Source organism: Heterocephalus glaber, unplaced genomic scaffold, assembly GCF_053883595.1.
Source record: "Heterocephalus glaber isolate CG9 unplaced genomic scaffold, H.glaber_assembly_v1.0 deba00001719, whole genome shotgun sequence".
NCBI classification, from domain to species: domain Eukaryota; kingdom Metazoa; phylum Chordata; class Mammalia; order Rodentia; family Bathyergidae; genus Heterocephalus; species Heterocephalus glaber.
The window spans coordinates 5,950,393-5,971,288 of record NW_028258432.1 but is presented as its reverse complement, the minus strand read 5'-3'; the positions used below and the strand labels follow the sequence as shown (position 1 = coordinate 5,971,288).

Below are 20,896 nucleotides of genomic sequence, written 5' to 3'. Positions count from 1 at the left end.
GCACTTGCCTAGCATGTGCGAGGCCTGGGTTCCACCCCCAGTACCAGGAATAAAAAACAAGAAATTCACGATGAGTAGGAAAAAGACTATTTGGGTATATACAAATATTTTGTCTAATTAGTCCTTAAGAAATAATGTTAAAGAATATACAACATATAAATCCTATATTGTGTAAGTATGTTCATGCTTCTCCAAGTTTCTTCTATTTTTACCAATAAGCCCTCAGCAGGAACACGAAAACAGACGTCGAGGTATGATAGATAACACCAGCCATCTTCAAATCAGCACAGAAAAGATCCTGCAGATCGGGCTGTTCCCGAGAAAGAGATTTTCCTTTTCTTCACACCAGGTGGATCAGAGTAGCTACAGTCACCCAGGCACTCAAGGACCCCTGCCAGGCTTTTGCTGCCCAGTGGGAGAAGGAAGCTGTCAGCCTTGGGGGAGTCCAAGGTCCGGGCAGCAGCAGGGACTGCACAAAACCAGTACCCCAGTGAAAAAGGAAAAGGCTGACCCTGGGACACCAAGGCCCACCTGTGGAGTGGACCTGAGATTCCCAAGCTATGTTCCCCATCAGCTCATCTACTAGGACCAAGATGGCCTGGGCAGGCACTTCGGGGACTTCAGCCCCTGGTTGCTGGAGTCTGGGGTAAATGCCGGGGTTGCCCCAAAGGACTAGTCAGCTTCCAGCTCACAGGGCTGTGGCACTTGCATAGCTAGAAGTTGCTAATTGGTATTGCTGATCGGCTGATGGCTGATGCTTTTATGAGAAGAATCAGATCGACAATAACAAGAATGCAGCATCAAACTGAAGGTCAGCCCTGGACCGGACACTGATGAAAACAGATATGCTAAGTGCCTTCTGGGCTTAGCACCCACGTGTGGAGGACGGACAAAAAGGACTTGCAGACAGGAAGATGCAGGAAGTCCAGGATAGGTGATAGAAGGAATGAGCATTGTTGTCCTCTCTGTGGGCATTTGGTGATCCACGATTGGGCGTCCAGAAAGCGAGTGGAGAGGAGGAACCTGAAGGTGAGTGAAATGAGGGACTTCGAATTCCATGATTGCGACTTGAATTTCTGCCACTGGCAGGAGGCTGCGCTGCAGTCTTTTGCTACAAGGGGTGGGGGGGATGAAAATTAGAAAACCAAAAGCCCTGTGCAGCGCGGAGTCCGGAGGAATGGAAGTGGGTTAGGGTATTATATAAGCCCTTCGAGGGAGGGGAGATGGTCTTTGATGTGCGTTCTTTTGCAGCAGCAGAGCGCAGCGGCGAGAGCGGCTCAGGTTGATTTAGAGCGCGGATGACAGTGGCCTGGCGCGAGCCCGCGGCTGACGACAGCGCCGATCCGCTCGGTCTCCATGGAGACGGGCAGGAGCAGCGGCGGCAGCGGCGGCGGGGCTGTCAGCGCGCGCTGCTGCGATCGCGCGCCCGCGGGGGTCTGCAGGAGGAAGGAGGAGGCCGGTGCTGGGACCCTCGCGGCAGACATGGACTTGCATTGTGATGGTGCCGCGGAAACGCCGGCCGCCGAGCCGCCGCCGTCGGGGAAGATTAATAAAGCTGCTTTCAAATTATTCAAGAAGAGGAAATCGGGTGGCACCATGCCCAGCATTTTTGGGGTCAAAAACAAAGGGGATGGGAAAAGCTCGGCTCCGACGACGGGGATGGCGAGGAGCAGGACCCACGACGGGCTGGCCGAGGTGGTGGTGCTGGAGGGCGGCAGGAAGGAGGAGCCGCGCGGGGCGGGAGAGGGCGGCGGGGCTCGGCCGAACCCCGGGCCCCCCAGAGCCGCCGCGCCCGGCCTGGGCTCGCTGGCCCCCGGCTCCGTGGCCAAGTCCCACAGCTTCTTCTCCCTGCTGAAAAAGAACGGGAGGCCGGACCCCGGCAAGGGGGACCCAGCGGACGCGAGCAAGGCTGGCGGCAAACAAAAGAGGGGGCTGAAAGGCATCTTCAGCAGCCTGCGCTGGCACAAGAAGGACAAGCGCGGCGGCGCCGGCGGGGGCGAGGGGCCGAGGCCGGCGCGCGCGGCCGCTCCGGGGATCCTGGTCCTGCCCGGCTCGCTCGCCGCCAGCCTGGAGTGCGTCAAGGAGGAGCCGCCCCGCGCCCAGGACGCCCCGCGACACCCAGCAGGTGAGCTCGGAGGGGGACGGCAGGCGCCCGCTGCCGCCGATCGTGCCCCGGAGGGCGAGGCCCCGAGCCCCGGGGACGCCCACGACAGCAGCCCGCGGTCAGAGGACGCGGCGGGGCACTGGGAGCCGGGAGCTGGCGAGGCGCACGCGGTGGTGGCCGAGGACGCTTCCAGGACAGGTGACGTGGCGCGAAAGACCGTCCCCCTGGTCGACTCCGAGGGAGGCAGCGGCCGGGCGTCCGCCGTCCCCGACCCTTCCTCTGTCGATCCACCCTCAGACCCATCGGCCGATCGTATTTGTTTGATGTTTTCTGACGTGACTTCACTGAAAAGCTTTGACTCTCTTACAGGCTGCGGAGATATTATTGCAGACCCCGAGGAAGAGGCAGGTCCCAGCTGTGACAAGCAGGCCCCCGGGCCAGGCAAGCCAGTCCTGTCTAAAAAGACCCCCGGAGGCGTGGTGGCTTACCAAGGAGGAGGGGAGGAGATGGCCAGCCCGGACGGGGTGGACGACACCTATCTCCAGGAATTCTGGGACATGTTGTCCCAGACCGAGGACCACGGGCAAGGACCCCCAGAGGCGGCAGCAAAGGCGGCCATGGCCCCGGAAGCCAAGGTGGTGCCAGAGACCTCCAAAGATGCCCGGTGCGCGGAGGCGGCCAAGGACGCGTCCTCAGTCAAGCGCCGGAGGCTCAACTGGGTCCCCACCGAGCTGCAACCGAAGGAGGAGCACAAGCACTCGGAGAAGGAGCCGCAAGAAGGCGTCCCCAACAGTGATGAGGGCTACTGGGACTCCACGCCTGGCCCAGAGGACGACAGCGGGAAGAAGGCGGGCATCCCCCGGGACAGCGACAGCGGCGACGCGCTCTACGACCTCTACGCGGACCCCGACGCTAGCCCTGCCGTCCCTCCTGCCAGCGAGGAGACGGCCTGCTCGTCCCGACTGAAGCCAGTATCTCCAGGCACCATCACCTGCCCACTGCGAACACCAGGAAGTTTACTGAAGGACTCGAAGATCCCCATTAGCATCAAGCATCTCTCCAACCTCCCAGCCAGCCACCCCATTGTGCATCAGCAACCAGCCAAGAGTGAGTTGCGCAGAACAAAAATCCCAGTCTCCAAGGTGCTGGTCCGCAGGGTCAGTAACCGGGGCTTGGCTGGGACCACCCTCCGGGCAGCAGCGTTGCATGACAGTACCAAAAAGTTGTGAGGTCCCTAGGCCAAGGTGGATGGGTGGCATCTCCAGGAATACAGCTTTTCCTGGAAACCACTAAGGGAAGTTTGCTTCCCCTAAAGAAAGTGATTTAGGACCTTCCCTGCTCCTGAGCATGGGCCACGGAGTCCTTGGGCTGGGAACAGGGGCAGGATACACCAGAGAGGGGGATGCTCTACCTGGAATTCTCCTCTCAAGATAAGTTCCTGAGAATTATTTTTGAGCACTTTTTTTTCTCTTTTTATCTTTTTAAAAATCTTTTTTCTTTCTTTTTTCTTTAACGCACTGAACACTCAGAAGTCACCTTCACTTGCCTTTGCAGAAAACAAGACAACCAAACCTAAGTAAGAGTCATGCCAGGGTACTTGGCTGTGCTAGAGTCAGAGGGCCTGGAGGGATCACTGCAGACTGGAGGAGGGACCCTTCCCTTCCTTCCTTTCTTTCCTTTTTCTTTCCAGGAAAAAAAGAGACGGTTTGTTGTATCACTGTGTGGAAATCACCTACAAAGCTGAAAGAGGCAGGTAACAACCCAATAAGGGCATCGTGGGTTGGCAGAAAAGTTCCCTAATTTCAGTTGCCAGGTATGCAAATAGGTAAAGATTTACCCCTAGGAAAATGAGGGAGGATTTTAGTTTCACTATTTGAGATCCTTTGGGCAGAAATAAAAAGCCTGCAGAATAGGTTTTCTGTTTTCTGTTTTTTGTTTTTGTTTTTGAATCCCCTACCCCCACCTAGTGCAGAAATCAGGATCAGGGAATGATTTCACTAAATGCCAATAGATACAATATTTTAGCATTTATAAACTGTAACCTTCTCATGTGTAGATAATACATATTTTACAGTTTATCCCACTGTTAACATTTTATACTCTGTCAATAACCTAGAATTTAAAATCTGGTCTTATAGCTAGATATGACCATCCCCAAACCATCAAGATTCATTTATATACTGTAACCTGAAGCAATGCTGGTTTTGGTTTTGGTTTATATGAAGTCCCTAGTTCTTTAAAAAAAAAAAGTCTATTGTGTGGCTGTCCCAGAAGAATGCTTTTGCCTTGTTTTGGATAAGAGTCTGTCTCTCACCCCAAACCCTAGTTTTCAGAATCTTGGTTATAAGATTTTGAATCCAACACTTCTTCAGTGGTCCAATATGAGGAGCACATAGTGAAAAACAATAGAAAAATACAGTTTTTCCTGTCATTTGAATTTTGCTTCATGGACTTATGGGTGAGACGTGTGTTCAGAATACATTGACAAGCTTATGTATCATGAATGCACCATGCTAAGGATTTTTAAAGAAATGGTTTCAATTATATGTATCTTTCTAATATTTCAGCTGAAACTTTCATTTCAGAAAGGGTTATTACATGTCTTGCTAGTTTGAATGCCTAAAGTGAAGCAGTTCCTCGAATGCTATTAATCTCTAATGATTAAATTAATATCCTTTTTGAAATGCACTCTAGTGTATCTGATCAAAAGGCCAGAGCTCCTACGTGGAGGTAATTTGTCATAGTAGGAAGATTACACATATTCCAGTGATACCAAACATATACAAATGACATAAACACTTGGGTGTCTCTCGTTTTCAGAGAGATTACTAAATAATGAACTGTTGTTTTGTTTTTAAGCTTATTTTCTGTTTTGTAAAGGAAAGAAGGCAAGTTAAATATATGAAAACCTATTTTAAAAATATAAAGGAAATAACAAAATAAATGGGTATCAAAGGAAAACAAATTTGAGCCAGTAACATAAAGCAGGTTGTTCCTCCTTTTAAGTTTGCAATGATTCAATTAGAACAGGAGGTATAGGTTTGCTGAATTTCTTTAGGAGTCAATTTAATGGTTTTTTATTACATTGTCTCAGTTCTTTAATGTTATTTCAAAGTAACATTTTAATAGTTAATTTCCTGTCTATACAGGAGGCCCTACTGCAGACATAGCCTTAAGCATTCTGAACACACTACTAGAAATTCATTCAAGCATCTCATACGTGCTCATGTTCTCAATTGAGTACAAACTAATAAAAACCATCTACAATTGTTTAAATTTAGAAATATTTTGAAAATTGTTTCTGCCTTTGACAAAGGACTTTACATTTGATTTAATGCTGATTGTACAATTCAGACTCAAACTACAGCAAATTAGAGAGAACATAAATTTTATTTCTAGCTGTAAAACAAAGGATTCTTCTTGTGTATTTTCCTGCATGGATTACATTCTTCATTGCATGACTCCATTGCTGAGTTTTATTTGTTCATTTGTTCAACTGTGCAGCAAAGTGAAGAATACCTGAACAACTGATGATAATATTATCTTAGTAAAGGCAATATATTTCTAAAGCACTAGGAGAAATTATTTTTGATTTCAGAATTTGGGGACTTCTTTCTGCATTTATACTACTTCACGGTCTTCTCTTTGCAAGTAAGGAAAAATATTAGCACAGTTTAATGTCTCCTGTCAATTAATTCCTTGTGAAAGATTTAGAACTTGTTTTATTTCTTTTTTCTATGTTTTAATGACTCCCTATGTCTCTAAGAATTGCACCCATGCCAGTCAAATGAAGGATTCAGGCAGTACTTTAAATGGCCTCCTCCCTTAGTGGGAACTCACTGCAGTGGTGGGAGGTGTGATGGGTGGTCAACTTTTTCTAACCAGAGAAAAAGGTTGTAGTTGCTTTCGTCTTCTAAGAGCTACTTTGTCTTATTTGTGCTTATGGAGATGGCTTTCTAGAATTTTTTTGGATGTACATGCCTATTTTTATTAATGCATCCTCTAATAACCTTAGGAGGATCATATAGGCCTATATTTGCTGATGGTTTAAGGGAAGGGTTACATATGGGCACATACCACATTTCCTGATATGTACGAGCCTGAAATACTTGGTGGATTAATGCCCTTTGGTTAAAGAACTGCTCAAATCAGAGGGGGAAAAGCCAAGTCAGTTGTTGGATGGGAAGTTATTAGTTTACTACTTCTCCACAAAGACAGCCTGACTTTAATATCTGCATTGCATACAATACTACTTGAAACATCTGCTCTAGTTCTGATGACGGTTGCTGCTTTTATTCTTCTATTAGCACCAAGTGGGAGAAATTTTATTATAACATTTTAAATAATCATGAGAGGAAATAAACTTTTGTCATCTCACTTAATAAAAACAATGGAATATTGATCATTAAGGACCTTCTTTAGCTACATTTTCCACAAATTATCTGCCTATTTAAATACGAAGTGTTTAATCTATGAAAGTAATGACTTGCCAGATTTAAAGGCTTCATCCATTCATCTCAATAGTTGTCAGATATCTAAGTAAATGTGAAGATAGCCCTTTGCTGACACAATTATCAAGGAAAAAAGACTAGAGCCGGTGTTAAGGTTTCTTTGAATGGTGTAAAAGATTTTATTATTTACATCATCATCATCAGGTTAAATTTTAAGGCCACTGTTTACTGTGAGCTTTGTGTAGAGATTGACTCCTGCAATTTTTTGCCATTTTATTTTCACCATAGTTGTGTGGTGCCCTCAGACAGCAGGAATGGGACACTTGACATGGAGTTAGCATGTTTGGACCACAGTAGCATGTTGGAATGCATCCCTTGCTTGTTAGTCACTCTGAAGTTCTCTCTTGACGTATGAATACAAGGACTTGTCTTTGCCATGCTTGGTTTCTGCTGAGACATGTCCTAGGGCACCCACATTGACTCTGCTTCCCTTTCTACTGTTAAGAAATTCAAGAATTTTAAACTATTGGACTGAGGATGTAGCTCAGTGGTAGCGTGCTTGCCTAGTGTTTGTGACACCCTGGGTTCAATCCCCAGCACTGAAAAAAAAAACTACTAAGAAAAAAAGCATCTCCATTGCCTTTGCTTTTCACCAAGATGGCCAGTTAAAGAATCAAGATGGAAGAAGAAAAACTCAAATGCTTCCGTTAACCCCCTTCCCTCCTCTAGGAAGACCAAGGAATGAATGTCTTACTCAACCTTAGAAATTTTTGATTCTTTACACAAAAATATTTATAAAACAGTTTGGGATGAAAGGGCTAGTAGGGCAGGCCTGTATCTTAGGCAACCAAGATGGGAAGGCAAAAGTCATACACTGACTTCATAAAAAGAAGGAGACTGCCACTGTCAGCATAGTAAGTCGTGTGGCTCCTCCCCAGACACGGTCATTGATTTTGCACCCTTGTCTTGCTCTGAAGGCTTTGTGATGGCTGTCACGAATGGCTTCTCAGAAGCCTTACCACTGTGATAATGGCTTAAAGGAGACAGTTTGTTTCAACAATAGCCACTTATAAGGAACCTGACTATCTCCCTGCAGATAATGTTTTCAGAGGGTGATTCAGAAGACCAGTTTCATTATTATAGAAAAGAGGTCCTCCTTGAGCTGAAAATAGAAAGATTAAAATAGCTATGAAGCCTCCAGTGCTGAAATGTTTTTGACTGATGTTTACTTGAATTCAGTGCAACACATATTTATGGGACATATGCTGTATCTAATACTTAATAAAAACCCATTCAGCGTGGGGCTCACATATAGCTATGCTGTAACTGGATTTTCTCAATATTCATTAAAATCATTTTTATTTTACCTATGTTAACTTTTTTTTGGTATTTGTTGCTTATAGTTTGTGGAGTGAAACAGAGGGGGTGAATGAAGCTACACCAATTCCTCTACAGATAATAATTTAACAACAATTAAGTTTGTTGAATGCTAACTATGCGTTGGGCACTGCTAGAAGATCTACTGGTATTTATTCAGTACTCTTACCAGCCATAGGGAGGTGCGACATTATTTCCCCAGTGTGATATATTTAATTCATCCTTTGTGTTTCTTTTCTCAAACCTCCTCCTATCTCACCTCTCTGTCATCTCTGACTCTCTGTGTCTCATTCTTTTCTTAGTCTCTGGGAAAAGACTATAAATTCTCTACCATCATATGGTAAGTTAACAGCTCAGAGATGCTGCAGTCATTAGCAGTTTGCTGTCTATACGAAAAGCTAACCCATGTCCATGTAGCTGAAATTAGTTTGATGCATAAGAGGATGGTGCTCACAGACACTCACAGGGAAACTGCTGCCCTTCTAGAGTCAGTAGACTGACAGTTGACCAACTTCTTTTGGGAAGAGCTCCTCCTTCTATAGTCCTCTTTTGGGGGATTAACATGGAAAGTACCGACAGAAATCTCTTCTGTTGTCATGGTGATACATCTTCCCTGACAGGACTTCAGTCATTCCAAGCTCACTTAACTTGTTTTCCGACCTTAAGCCCAGTCTATGCTTATCCTTGGGTGTTCCATGCCTGTTGTTGATTCATTTGTTTTTGTTTTTTAAATAATAGTAAGACTATTTAGTATGAAATCTACACTCTTGATGGGTTTTTAAGTGTACAACAGTGTTGTTAGCTGCAGATGCACTGTTGTACTGCAGATGTCTAGAATTTATTCATCTTGGCATAATTAAAACTTTACCCCCATTCATCAGCAACTCCCCATTCCCCCTCCCTCAGCCCCTGAAAACCACCTCTCTATGCCTCAATGAACCATGCAGTATTTGTCCTTGTGTGGCTGGCTCATTCCACTGAACTTAATGTCCTCCAGGCTCATCCATGTGGTTGTATACTGCAGGACTGACTTCTTTTTAAAGACTGAGTAGTATTCCATTGTAGGCCACATTTCTTCAATCCATCACTCTGTGGGCAGACATATAGATTGTCTCTGTATGTTGGCTATTGTGAATAATGATACAGTGAACAAGGGAGGGGAAATATCTCTTCAAGTTCTTGACTTCAATTCCATTGGATAAATGACCAGAAGTGGGACCACTGGACAGTTTTATTTTTAATATATTTAGGATGCTGAGTCCTGATTTCTACAGCAGCTACACCATTTTACATTCCCACCAACAGTATACAAGGGCTCCAATTTCTCCACACCTTCACCAACATCTGTTACCTGTGTTGTTTGCTTATATGGCAGCCAGTTGGATTTTCCTTTGCCTTAAGATAATTCTGAACTCTAAAAATAAGCACTTCTTTCTTTGAGAAGTGGTGCATACTATATTCCATCTATGGCTATTGAATCCTGGCCTTTGTTTTCTGATTCAGTCATTAATTCAACTAACAATTACTGAACACATTCTTGATCAGCCACCATGAATGTGAGTATTTTATATTTGATTCTAATAATTAGAATAAGCTCTGTGTTTACTGCAGTAGCAGGGATGATGTTTTGTGCTTTATTTTATACTGTTATCTTTATTGTTCATAAGAACCATGTGAGCTATCTATTGGCTCCATCTTCAGAGGAAGAAAATGATACTTAGGAAGGTTAAACATTATCTCGGCCAAAGCTATCAATTTAGTAAGTAACTGGGCAGAAACCAGAAATCTCACTGTATAGCTCATGCTGTACTGCTGTGATGATAAATCTGCTTTAGCCATAAAGTTTAATTTTTGAATTACTTGTTTTAAGTAAGAAACTGATCAAAGTTCTGGACAGCAAGAGTCAAACTAGATTTTTATGTTGTTGGACACTATGAAAATTATGATAACTTTAGTTAAAAGTGAACTTTTTTTTTAAAAAAAGAAGTACTTTATGACCTTTAAATAATCTAACTTACTTACAAGTCTAAAGGTAGATCTTGGAGTCTAGCAGGATTTTTTTTCTCACTTAGGCCTGTCAAAATTTTGAGCCTCATTCATAAATTATTTTAGACCTACACACTACCTGGTCTGTATAGAGATTTCACAATCTAATAACTGTTTTGTCAGTAATATAACCAGTAATGTAATTTTGATGGTGGATTCAATAGATTGCAACTTGTGCTTTTCTGACTCTATTAAGATGCCTCAGTATTTAAAGAAAATCATTTTGAATTTGCATTGCTGTCACAACTAATGAGATTATTTTGTTGACATATAGGCTACCTACACTTGGTCAAATTTTTTTCTGAATTTTAGATCTAATTTTAATGAGAATCAGCAGAGTAATTCAATAGCAGTGTTTATTTTATTGAATTGTAAACTGGGGTGATTTTCAGAAACCATTCAATAATTAAATAGAGCAACTTTCTGTTCTATGTGAGAAGTTACATTTCTAATAACATGTAGCATTGGTTCCTATCATTTGAGATCCATTAAACTTTCTCAGGCACTTTCAGACCTGGATCACTTAATAAACTAAAGAAAAAATAGTAAAAATAGCTGGTCCAATGGCATAGGGACATAGATTAGATACACAACAAATATTTGTTAACATGTCATTGAAATGGTCTCAGGTAGCCTGAAGGAATTAGCAAAACTTCTCAAATATCTTCGTGATAACCATATATTCCTCCACAACACATTTATTTCTAAACAAAGAAGGAGAAACTCTAACAAACAACTATCTAACACTTCATTGCTTCCAAGATAAATGTAACTGAACATAAAGGATCTAATAGTGGTAGATTTATCAAGAATATCAGGGATGGTCTTGGAATTATAGGCAAAGTAAATTCCTGTCCGTTTCACTTGTCACCAGCTACCCGTCAGGCTCATTGTGAACTTCAGGTTTTGCCCAAGTTATTTATATGAAGTATCTCTGTGTAATATAAGGGATTGCAGGTTATTTGAAAATAGCAACAAAGACAACCCAAATGAAAAATTCCATTTCTATAATTAGTTTTCCTGAAAGTCAGGCATGTCATTGAGGACAAGCTTTTGGCTTATTATTTTTGTGCACAGGAGGAAAATTGTTAGTAGGTTTATAGATATTATTTTTGTAATAGAATGTTAAACCCCTGAAAAACATCAAAAATTGTCTCCTAGAATTAATTCTATGTTTTCAAAACTTGTTTCCAAAAGGATTCTAAATAGCAATAGGATCTTTTCTCCTTTCTCCACTCCAATGGTTTAATGGGATAGATGAATCAATGTTTATATTTTTAAACTGTAAATATTTTATTTTGGGTATTTTGTATATTTGTTGATATAATTCCATTTTGTGCATATGTATCATTGTGCATGTTACTGTTTTTGATAGCCACTCTTTTATTGAATGTAAGAAGCTTGGGCTAATAGCACTTTTCTTGTTTCATTTGACCATCTTAACATGAATATACAATGCTGCCATTTTAACTGTTGTGTTTAATCCAGCCAATAAATTTTGTTGCTCCTTTGCATTTAAAGTGAATTCTATTGGTTGCTCTTTCTCCGAGATTAACTTCATTTCTAGCCTTTTCAGTTTTTAGGAATTATACTAGTGATGCCAACAGTGATGTGTGGTGGGCGTGTGTATGTATTTATGTTTGCATGGCTGGTAGAAAGACCAACTAGAGGACAATATTTCTTCTCACACTTTGTAAACAAGTGAAAAATTATTGTTTGATCTGGGCAGCTGCCTTTTGTAAAGCCTATTTGTAATTCTGACTCTGATCTTTTCCCTGAGCCTTTTACTTAGAAAATCTCCAAGCCTTATAATCACTCATAAGGCTGGCTAATCTGCTGTGATTGTTAGGAAATAGCCAAATTAAGGTCACTGGAGTCTTTCTAAAGAGTTATTTTCTATTTTTTGCTTGTTGCATTTTTGGTGGTAAGTTTTCCACTTCCTCTATCTAATAGGTTTGAATCCATAGTGTTTTCAAACTTAATGTACAGAATAATGAAGTTGTGCCATTTTGTATTTGAAAATGAGAATTGAAAGTTACATAAATTGTTCTGCAGTATATACCTTGTTAAACAGGCTTACTCACACCACAGATGCTTACATTTCTCTTAAACACAAAGAGAAATTCTTGTATGTCTGCAGAACATGATGAAGAATATTTCTAAAGGGGGATCTGGTTATCTTGCAAATAATCACAGTAAATCCACATCAGTAGAGTCACAAATAGTAAGATAGAAAGCTCATAATACCTTTACCTCCTTTCTAATCCCACTCCCCTTCCTCCCATCCCCTTTTCTTCTCTTAGAATTAACATGGAAACCATTTTAAGGTAACTTAACCCAATCTCCTTTCAATAAGGCATTGAGGAAGCTAAATTTCAGAGCTACTAAGAGACTTACCCTAAAATCTTTCAAGTAATAAGATATGGCAAAAAGAGTGCAAGTGCGTAAGTCTGTTTTGTGTTGTTATAACAAATTACCTGAGTCTGAGTACTTTATGAAGAAAAGTTTATTTAGCTCACAGTTCTGGCAGTCCAAGAGCATGGTGCCAGCATCTGCTTGCCTCTGGTGAGGGCTTCACAGGGTACAGTAAGCACAAGGCAGCTATGTATGCAAGAGTGTTGAGTAGTGAATGCAGGGCATGCTCACAGAAGGTGCTAGGCTTGCTTATCATAGCCTATTCTTGTGGGAATCAACTCAGTCCCAGGGAACCTGCATTAATCTATTCTGAAGATGGCACCCCTGCTTAACTACCTTCCACTAAGTCCTACGTCTTAAAGATTCCACCAACTCAAACTGCCACACTGGGCTCAGGCCCCCACCATATGAACCTTGGGGCCATAAACCATATCTAAAATGTAATGCCAAGTTTGGGAACCAGACAGAATCTGGGGTTGAATCCTGGTTTAAGCACTCACTAACTCTGAACCAAGGCAAATTTGTTTTGTTCTGTGAGCCAGAGGTCCAAAAGATGAGGATAATGAGATTTCATTTATAGAGAAGTTATACATATGCTAATTGTATCTAATTGTGTTAACTTTCAGAAATGTAGGGACCCAAGACAGAGTACGGTTTATTTATTTATTTATTTTATATGTTGAGCTCTTTGTTATTGAGATCCATTCTATATGATTTTGGAGAAAAATCATTTCATAATTAAATTATGATTAGGATTATCTAAGGCCCAATGTCTCCTTGCCTGCAAGCCAGCTATGGGATGCAGAAACATAACTCTATTTTGCTTCTGGTCACAAGTTAAGACCTTAATGGTCTAGTGATGCTGTGATGCTCAAGGGCATCACAAAATTACATCAGCTGAAGACATCTTGGTTCTTTGAGAAGCAAGTAGTAATAATAAAAAACAAGAAAGATTTCACTTGGAGGAAGGACAGATTCCTTATTAGCTTGCTATCTTCTCCCATATTGTAAAAAGGCTTTGTTCATCTCACTATCTTCATCAACTTCAGATCCTCATCAACCTAAGGTCCTCATCAACATAGGATTGCTGCCACCCCCTGAGTTACCCGATACTCCCTCCAATTAATGTGTGTACCCAATAAATAGTGGCTAGCTTGGAGTGTCTTTGCCTTTGCCTACTCTGAGGCACTGACCTCCCAGCCCCCCATGTACTATGAAATTACACAAGTCTCTGTTGTCTTTCTTTTCTTTAGCCCTTGCCACCCACCTTTCTAGAAAGATCCCTCCAATATCTTTTGTTAAAGATATTTATAAAAATTAAAACTTCATGGACTGGGGATGAAGTATTCTTCAACAGAGAATTTGCTTAGGCATGTGCAGAGATAAACGTGGACTTCTCTGATTGGGATAGAGTTCTTTGGGTGGGTAGAGAAGAACTGTGTTTGTATAAAAGCAGGGAAACAAATGAGACAGAGAAGGTCTTACATGTGCATTGTTTTGGGACACATCTGAAATTAAAATGCTTCATATGTTTAGGAGAGAGTAGAAGGAAAAATCACAGTCTTTCTGGAAGAAATTGAGGGTAGTGATTGAATTAGTTGGGGAGCTGGCAGCTAAGTGAGCAATGGAGATCAAATCAGAACGGGACTTACTGCCTCAGACACTAAAAGATGGTTCAGAAGAGGTAGCAGAATTAAAGAGGTACCATAATTAAAGCCAGATATTTGGGTGGTTTAGTGCAGTAGAGGTGAATCATTTGTGTCTTTAATCTAGAAAAAAGTAACCATATGGACTTGAGAGAAAATAATTTAAGCAAGAAGGCAATTTCTTCTCCTATTTCAAGCAGTGAATGAGCAAGGCCTGTGCTCTGTGTGACTCTATCACCCCCTGACTGGCCTCAATTCCTGAACACAGTCCATAGAATAAGCATCCTTCTGCCTCAGGTGGGATGTAGGAGTTTCTGGAACCTAACAACACTTACACTGCATAGGACCCATACTCAAGGCAACCTCACCTAGTGCTCAGTCAGAAACACTGTCTTCTCTGACACCGATAGAGTGGATGTAGAGGCAGTGCCACCCTCCAGGGTGGACTGCTCAAGGAAATCCTAAAGGTAGACACTTTCTATCTATTAAGGTCTAGAGCCCTGGGGAAGCAACAGGGAATAAAAGAGGCATGAAAACACATTTCCTCAAGGAATAGAATCATGTCACAAATCTAAACTGAATGAACACAGCAGTTAAAAACTACCCTTGGTGTTTTCCAGCCACCGAGGCCTTGTGTTCTCAGATTCCTGCCCACTTTAGCCCACATTAAGTGCTCGTGAGCCAGCAGGGATGTCGGGTGGTAGGTGATGGATGAGGAAAGGGATTGTATGAGTCAGCTATCCATTGGTGTGACAAAATACCCGAGATAATCAATTTATAAGAAGAGAAGATTATTTTGGCTCATGGGTTTAGGAGTTTCAGGCCATTGCTTCTTGGCCTTGTTGCTTTGGGCCTGTGGTGGCACAGAACATCATGGCAGGGGTATATGGTAAAGAGGTCTGTTCACCTCACGGAAGCCAAGAAGCAAAGAGACAGGAAGAGGCTGGGGTCCCAATATTTTCTTCAAGAATATAACCCCAAATATCTAACTTTCTTTCATGAGGTCCACTTCCTGAAGGTTCCACCACCTCCTAATAGTGCCACAAGCTGGTGACCAAGCCTTTAGCACATGAAATCCAAAGATAGCAGGGATATTCTAACAAATAAGAGGAGCAAGGAAAAGAGCTAGAACCTGGGATGGCAGCCAGATCCCTCTCTCCTTGTATGTAATCCTGGGTGGTTGCAGTGAAGTATGTATTTGTTTTCCATCAGGGAGTGCCCAACTAAAGTCAGCCCCTTTGTATTTTTCTGGCTCTTGGTCTGTGTTTTGAGAAGTTGGTTTTCTCTTCATCTCATAAGAGCTATATACCCTCCATTCTGTAAGCAAAAGTGCCCTTTTAGAAGGTCATTAAGAGTCCTTGAAGTCATTCTCCATTCCTGCTATTGTCTTTGTTTCAGCTTTGTTGTTTAGAGGACAAACTGAAACTTTTTAGAGTACTCAAGGGCAGCTCTTACTAGGTGCTCAAGGGTCCACAGAGCTGATGTCATATTCTTGTTGGCATTTACCACTTGACTAAAAGGTCACGTTTATTATATGTGACAGTAGTATCAAAATCTGTATAAGTTAGGGTTTACTATAGGAACATACTTAATATTAAAAGATATATCATTATATAAAGGATTTACTAAGTGGCTTACAATGGCTGCCTGCAGAATCAGGAGTATAAAGATGTAAAATTGCTGTCTGTGCACTGGAGAACTGGAGGATCCAGTCCAAGGTCAAAGGCCTGGAGCTCACTGCAGAGTCTGATGTATGTCTCTCTCAGAAAACAATGAAAAGTCTGTATTGGAAGGCTGAAGAGTCTTCCCTGAAAGCCTGAAGAAACCAAGACAAACATCCAAAGGCAATGGCTAAGACTGGAACTCCTCAGAAGAAGAAAAAAGGAAGACTTCCTTCTCCTTTCCCTCTTTTTATTTGTCCAGGCTACAACCCTATTTGTTGGGTGCTACCCACTTCCAGAGTGGATCTCCCCTCCTCAGTTTGCAGTCTTCATGTCAATTATCCACAGACACACCTAGAGCTTTACTAATCTGCTAGGCAGTTCTCACTCGAGTCAAGCAGAAAAATCACAATTAACTATCACAATCCACCCCTTGTCAACTTCACAGCCAGACACATCTCCTTAAGCCATTCTTAATCTCTGAATTCAACAGCAAGTTTATAATTACACCTAATATGGTACAACTATCCTGCATACAAACAGAAATGTACTAACTAGGCCCTGGGTAGGTGTGGTGACAGGGTGTGAAGCATGTATAGCACAGGTTCCCCTGCCAAGGCCATTTAAAGTTCTCCATTAGCTCCTACATGCACATTTCTGCCTCTGTGTCATTTCTTAGGGAACCCCAGCCCAAGATATGACTTCCTTTTTCTAATGAAAAAGTGAGCCTTAGAGAACTTACATGTTTCTCTCCCAATACAGATGTTTGTATAGAGTTAAAAGTATCTAAACCAGATCTGGCAGTGCATGCCTACAGTCCTACTTACTCAGAAGGCTGAGATGGGAGGATCATTTGAGCCCAAGAGCAACACAGTGAGACTTTGTCTCTAAAAGAAAAATGTTTTAGAATTATTTTTTCTAGTTCTGTGAAAAAAGCTTGATAGTATTTTGATGGGGATTGCATTACATTTATATATCATTTCTGGTAATATGGCCATTTTGATGATATTAGTTCTGCTAATCTAAGAACAGGGAATGCCATTCCATTTTCTTTCCTTTTCTTTCCTTTCCTTTTTTTTTTTGGTGGGGGATACCGGGGATCTAACTTGGGTCCTTGCACTTGTGCAGCAGGCAGTGAAACCACTGAGCTAAATCCCCGGCCCTGTCATTCCATTTTCTAATGTCCTCTTTAATCTCTCTTTTGGGGAAGACAGAAGGAATAAAAAGGAGTAAGATGTGATATGATATATGTATCAACCTTCAAGCCTGAATGTAATCACTATGTATCATAAACATATACAATAAAAAACTTAGAAAAAATATTTTTCTCATACACAACACTTAAAAATGACAGACAAAATTTATTTTTATCTATTTAAATGCAAAGGTGAGTTATGAAGGAAGGGTGCCCATAAACCCCTAGATGTAACTACTATTCCTCAGAGGCCTAGAACTGTGAGATCCCTGGTCCAAGAAGAGTGAGTAGATAAATCCAAAAGCAGACGGAAGGGCTGCTCTGTAGACCTCTGCTGGTGACTGATAGGTCAGATAGGTTAAGTAGGCGCACAGTCATTAAGGAGAAGAAGATTTGAACAGTGCGTTTGGATGCATATATAGTCCTGGACCACATAATTGGAGAATCCATGTTATTTTCAAGTACAAATAAAAACAGTACATCCTAGGCCATAAGTCTTATCACACTTCTAAAAGAAATCAGTTTCATGTAGAACATCACAACTATACTACAAATAGTAATGAAAACATAATTTAAAAAACACTCTACGTATTTGGAAATTTTTCTTTTTTCTTTTTTCTTTTTGTCAACACTGGGGATCAAACCCAGGTGCTCAACATGTTATACTCTACACTGATCTGCATCTCCAGCTCTTGGAAATTTCTCTAAGTGGACCTTTCAAAAGTGGACCTTTAATGGATCAAAGAACAATCAATATGGATATTAGAAAACAACTAGAGGCACATAATTATGAAAATAGCATAGTATTATGAGTAAAAGAGAAGTTAATTGTAGCAGGAATTTGATGACTTCAAATGCTTAGATTGCAAAAGAGGAAAAGCTGAGGATTAATGGGGTCAGAATCCATTTTAATCAAATGTATTTAGTAATGAGTTAGAAAAGGAATAACAGAATAAACCCATAGAAAACGTAAGAATGAAGTTATATGAAAAAAGCAATAGGATAAAACAGTAAGCAAAGATATCCTAAAGTGGATTGACAAAGACAAAAATTAATTCTTTTGAAAAACATCTAATAATACTTATTAAGAAAAAGAAGTACAAGTATTCATATGGAGACAGGCATAATTTTGGTTATAGCAGAGATAAAAATATAATGAAAGAATGTTGAAAATTGTTATGCTGATAAATTTTGAAACATAAAACATATATATACATATATATAATCAAAGTGACTTGAGAAGAAATAGATAATCTAAATAGTCCTAACACATTTGAGACATTGAATTGGTAGTTAAGCTCTCGTACTCTCTTTAAATAAAACAAGATAAAACAAAAAAAAAAGATGGCAGAACCAGTATTTCACCAAATACCTAATGATCAGGCAATTTCTGTCTAACACAATCTCTTTAAAACAATAGAACATGGGAAACATTGTTCAATGCATCGTTTGAGGTTAGCAAGAAAAGAAAATAACAGATCCATCTCTATTATAGAATTTAATATTTCTACAAAAAACTGAAACCAATAGTCTGTAAAACTAACACTACATCATAATCAAGTTGGGCTTATTCCAAGAATGCAAATATGGCTTACCATTTTAAAAATCCAATTAATGGAATTCAACACTTTAAAAAATTGAGAAGAAGCACAAGGTATTTCAAAGTGGCAGGTTCTCATGCCAGTTATTGAAAGATACACCTAATTTTAGAGATGCAGAAGTGTGAAGGTGTGCACCTTAGAATGAATGAGATGTTGATGTATTTACTAAAACTTTTAACAGTAATCCTCTTTTTTTTCTGTATCAGGGAAGTGAAGGTTTTTGTAGAAAGAGATGTATTTACAGATACCAAATGTCCAGTTATTTGAAAGCCATTAATATTTAGTAAAGAGTGAATCAAGCAGATGCAACTATGGTCTCCAATTTAAGAAAATTGTGTATTTCTTTTTGTACAGAACTATACACTTCTCATGAAATGAACATGGAAAAAACTCACATATACATAAGGCTGTTTTACAAGCGTCTCATTTTGAGAAAAATGGCCTGTACCCTTGACATTTTCACCAGTGGTCTTCCTTCCTCCAACAGGTCTTCCAAGTTGGCAGGCAAGAATACAGTGATGATCTTTTTATCTCTCTCTGTTGGCTGCTGGCACCTTCATATTTCCCAGAAGACACCAATTTCTCATAGGTCTCTGTCTCCTATTTCTTTCCAGATGGTAATGCATTTTTTTAACAAGCTCCTTACTCTTCTTGGCCCATGGGACTACATTTCAGAAGACTTGTGTCACATCTTGATTTCTCAGTCTTGCAGACTGAGCACTGGGCCTGATATGTGACTACCCACCAGTGTGTGGCTTCCTGTTGGGTGTCAAGTAGATATCTTCTTTTCTACACCCTGTTCACCAACAAGTCTAAGTTCAACATTTCATTCAAGAGAATGATGGATCAGAAGATAGTGATATCTTTCAAATTATAGATGTTTAAATAGTAATAAAAGATTAATTTTTACTTGGCTCTTTTCAGATGGTTTATAGTGACCCCAGCCCAAGAATTAGCATCTTTTTTTGGATACTGGAATTGAACTTGGGTCCTTGCGCTTGCAGGGCAGGCAGCAGAACCACTGAGCTAAACCCCCAGCCCCGAATTTGCATCTTTTAATTAATCATTTGTTTTATATTACTATTACTACATAATCTTTCCTTCTCCCTACCATCTTTCTTCTTTTTCTTAAGACTTCTTTCATACTGACCTTTAGCCCAAAATTCTCTTCCCAACAATTCATTTATTCTCAATTGGGGGAAAATCCATATGATACTTGCTTTTTCAGGGAGAATTGTCCTGGCAGACTTATATTGGTTAAAAAAAATAAAAAGTATGATTTTTGTTTTTGCTTCCCAAGGGCCTCTGAATCCTTGAAACTCCCTGAGTGGTAGCAATGCCCATGCTGTTCACGATGGGCCCTTGGCCATAACTGAGTTCATGCTGACATAACTCAGGACAGAGCTGATTGTGCCAGAAAGACCAACCACATAATTAGAGGGTTGGGCTTTGAGCAAAGTGTTATCATCTTGACCCCTTGACTTCAAATTTCTAGGGAGGAGAAAGAAGACAGAGATCAAGTTCAACCATAAGATAAGTATTCCCCAGGATCCCATATGTTAAAGGCTGGGTCGCAAGTCTGAGGCGCTCTAGGGAGGTGGTAGAACATTTAAGATGTGGGACATAATGAGAGGAAGTTGGGTCAGTGGGGATGTGCCTTTAAAGGGTATTTTGGGACCCTGGGCCCTTCCTTTGTCTCTTTGCTTCCTGACTTCCATGAGGTGAGTTGTTCCTCCACCACACATTCCCCCATGACCTCTTGCCTCCCCATAGGTGCAAAGAAACAAGGCCAGCTGACTATGGACTGAAACCTACAAAACTGTGAGCCAAATAAACTTTTCTCTTATTAAATTGATTTACCTTAGGTATTTGTTATAGTAATGGAAAGCTGACTAAAATAAAGTATCACATGGTCAATAATTTAATCAACTGTGCTTATGTAATGAAACCCTAATAAAATATCTCAAAACTAAGGCTTCTTAGGTGAACTTTCCTTCTTTGATCACATCAATATGCTGAGGAGGTGATATACCCCAATATCCAGGACAGGACCAGGAACCTCTGTGCCTGGGATCCTCCCAGACCCATCCCTGTAGGTCTCTCTATTTGGCTCTTCTTGATTTGTGTCCTTTATGACAATTATTCTTGATCTCTAAGTTCTCTGAGTCATTCTAGTGAGTTATCAAACCTGAAGGACTCATGGGAATCCCTGAATTTGTAGCCAGTTGGTCAGAAGTGCTGGTGGCCTGTGGGCCCCTCAACCTGCAGCTGGTGTCTGCATAGAGACTTTGTGGACTCTATGCATTCTCTGGGTGGTTAGTATCAGAGATGAAACAGTATTGCAGGATACAGTGAAAAGAAAGGCTTATTTGAATCAGGTCCATTCAGGACAACAAAGAC

General features: G+C 41.1%; 1 protein-coding gene across 4 annotated transcripts; it reads left to right on the top strand.

Moving 5' to 3' along the window:
- The first annotated feature begins 196 nt into the window (after nt 1–196).
- Amer2 (APC membrane recruitment protein 2) lies at nt 197–11,498 on the top strand. 4 transcript variants are annotated; one of them, XM_087199448.1, is made up of 3 exons: nt 198–1,029; nt 1,252–2,302; nt 2,474–11,498. In XM_087199448.1, the coding sequence occupies exons 2-3, from the start codon at nt 1,357–1,359 to the stop codon at nt 3,331–3,333; spliced, it is 1,806 nt and encodes a 601-aa protein (XP_087055574.1). In that variant the 5' UTR covers nt 198–1,029; nt 1,252–1,356; the 3' UTR covers nt 3,334–11,498. The 4 variants fall into 4 exon arrangements, with proteins under 4 accessions (XP_004854890.1, XP_004854889.1, XP_087055574.1 ...); XM_087199449.1 differs by having other exon boundaries at nt 203–1,029; nt 1,252–2,125; XM_004854833.3 differs by having other exon boundaries at nt 197–1,029; nt 1,255–11,498.
- The last annotated feature ends 9,398 nt before the right edge of the window (nt 11,499–20,896 follow it).

What these genes read in the sequence shown, in the direction of transcription:
- Amer2 (XM_004854833.3), top strand. Translation starts at nt 1,357, where the DNA reads ATGGAGACGGGCAGGAGCAGCGGCGGCAGCGGCGGCGGGGCTGTCAGC.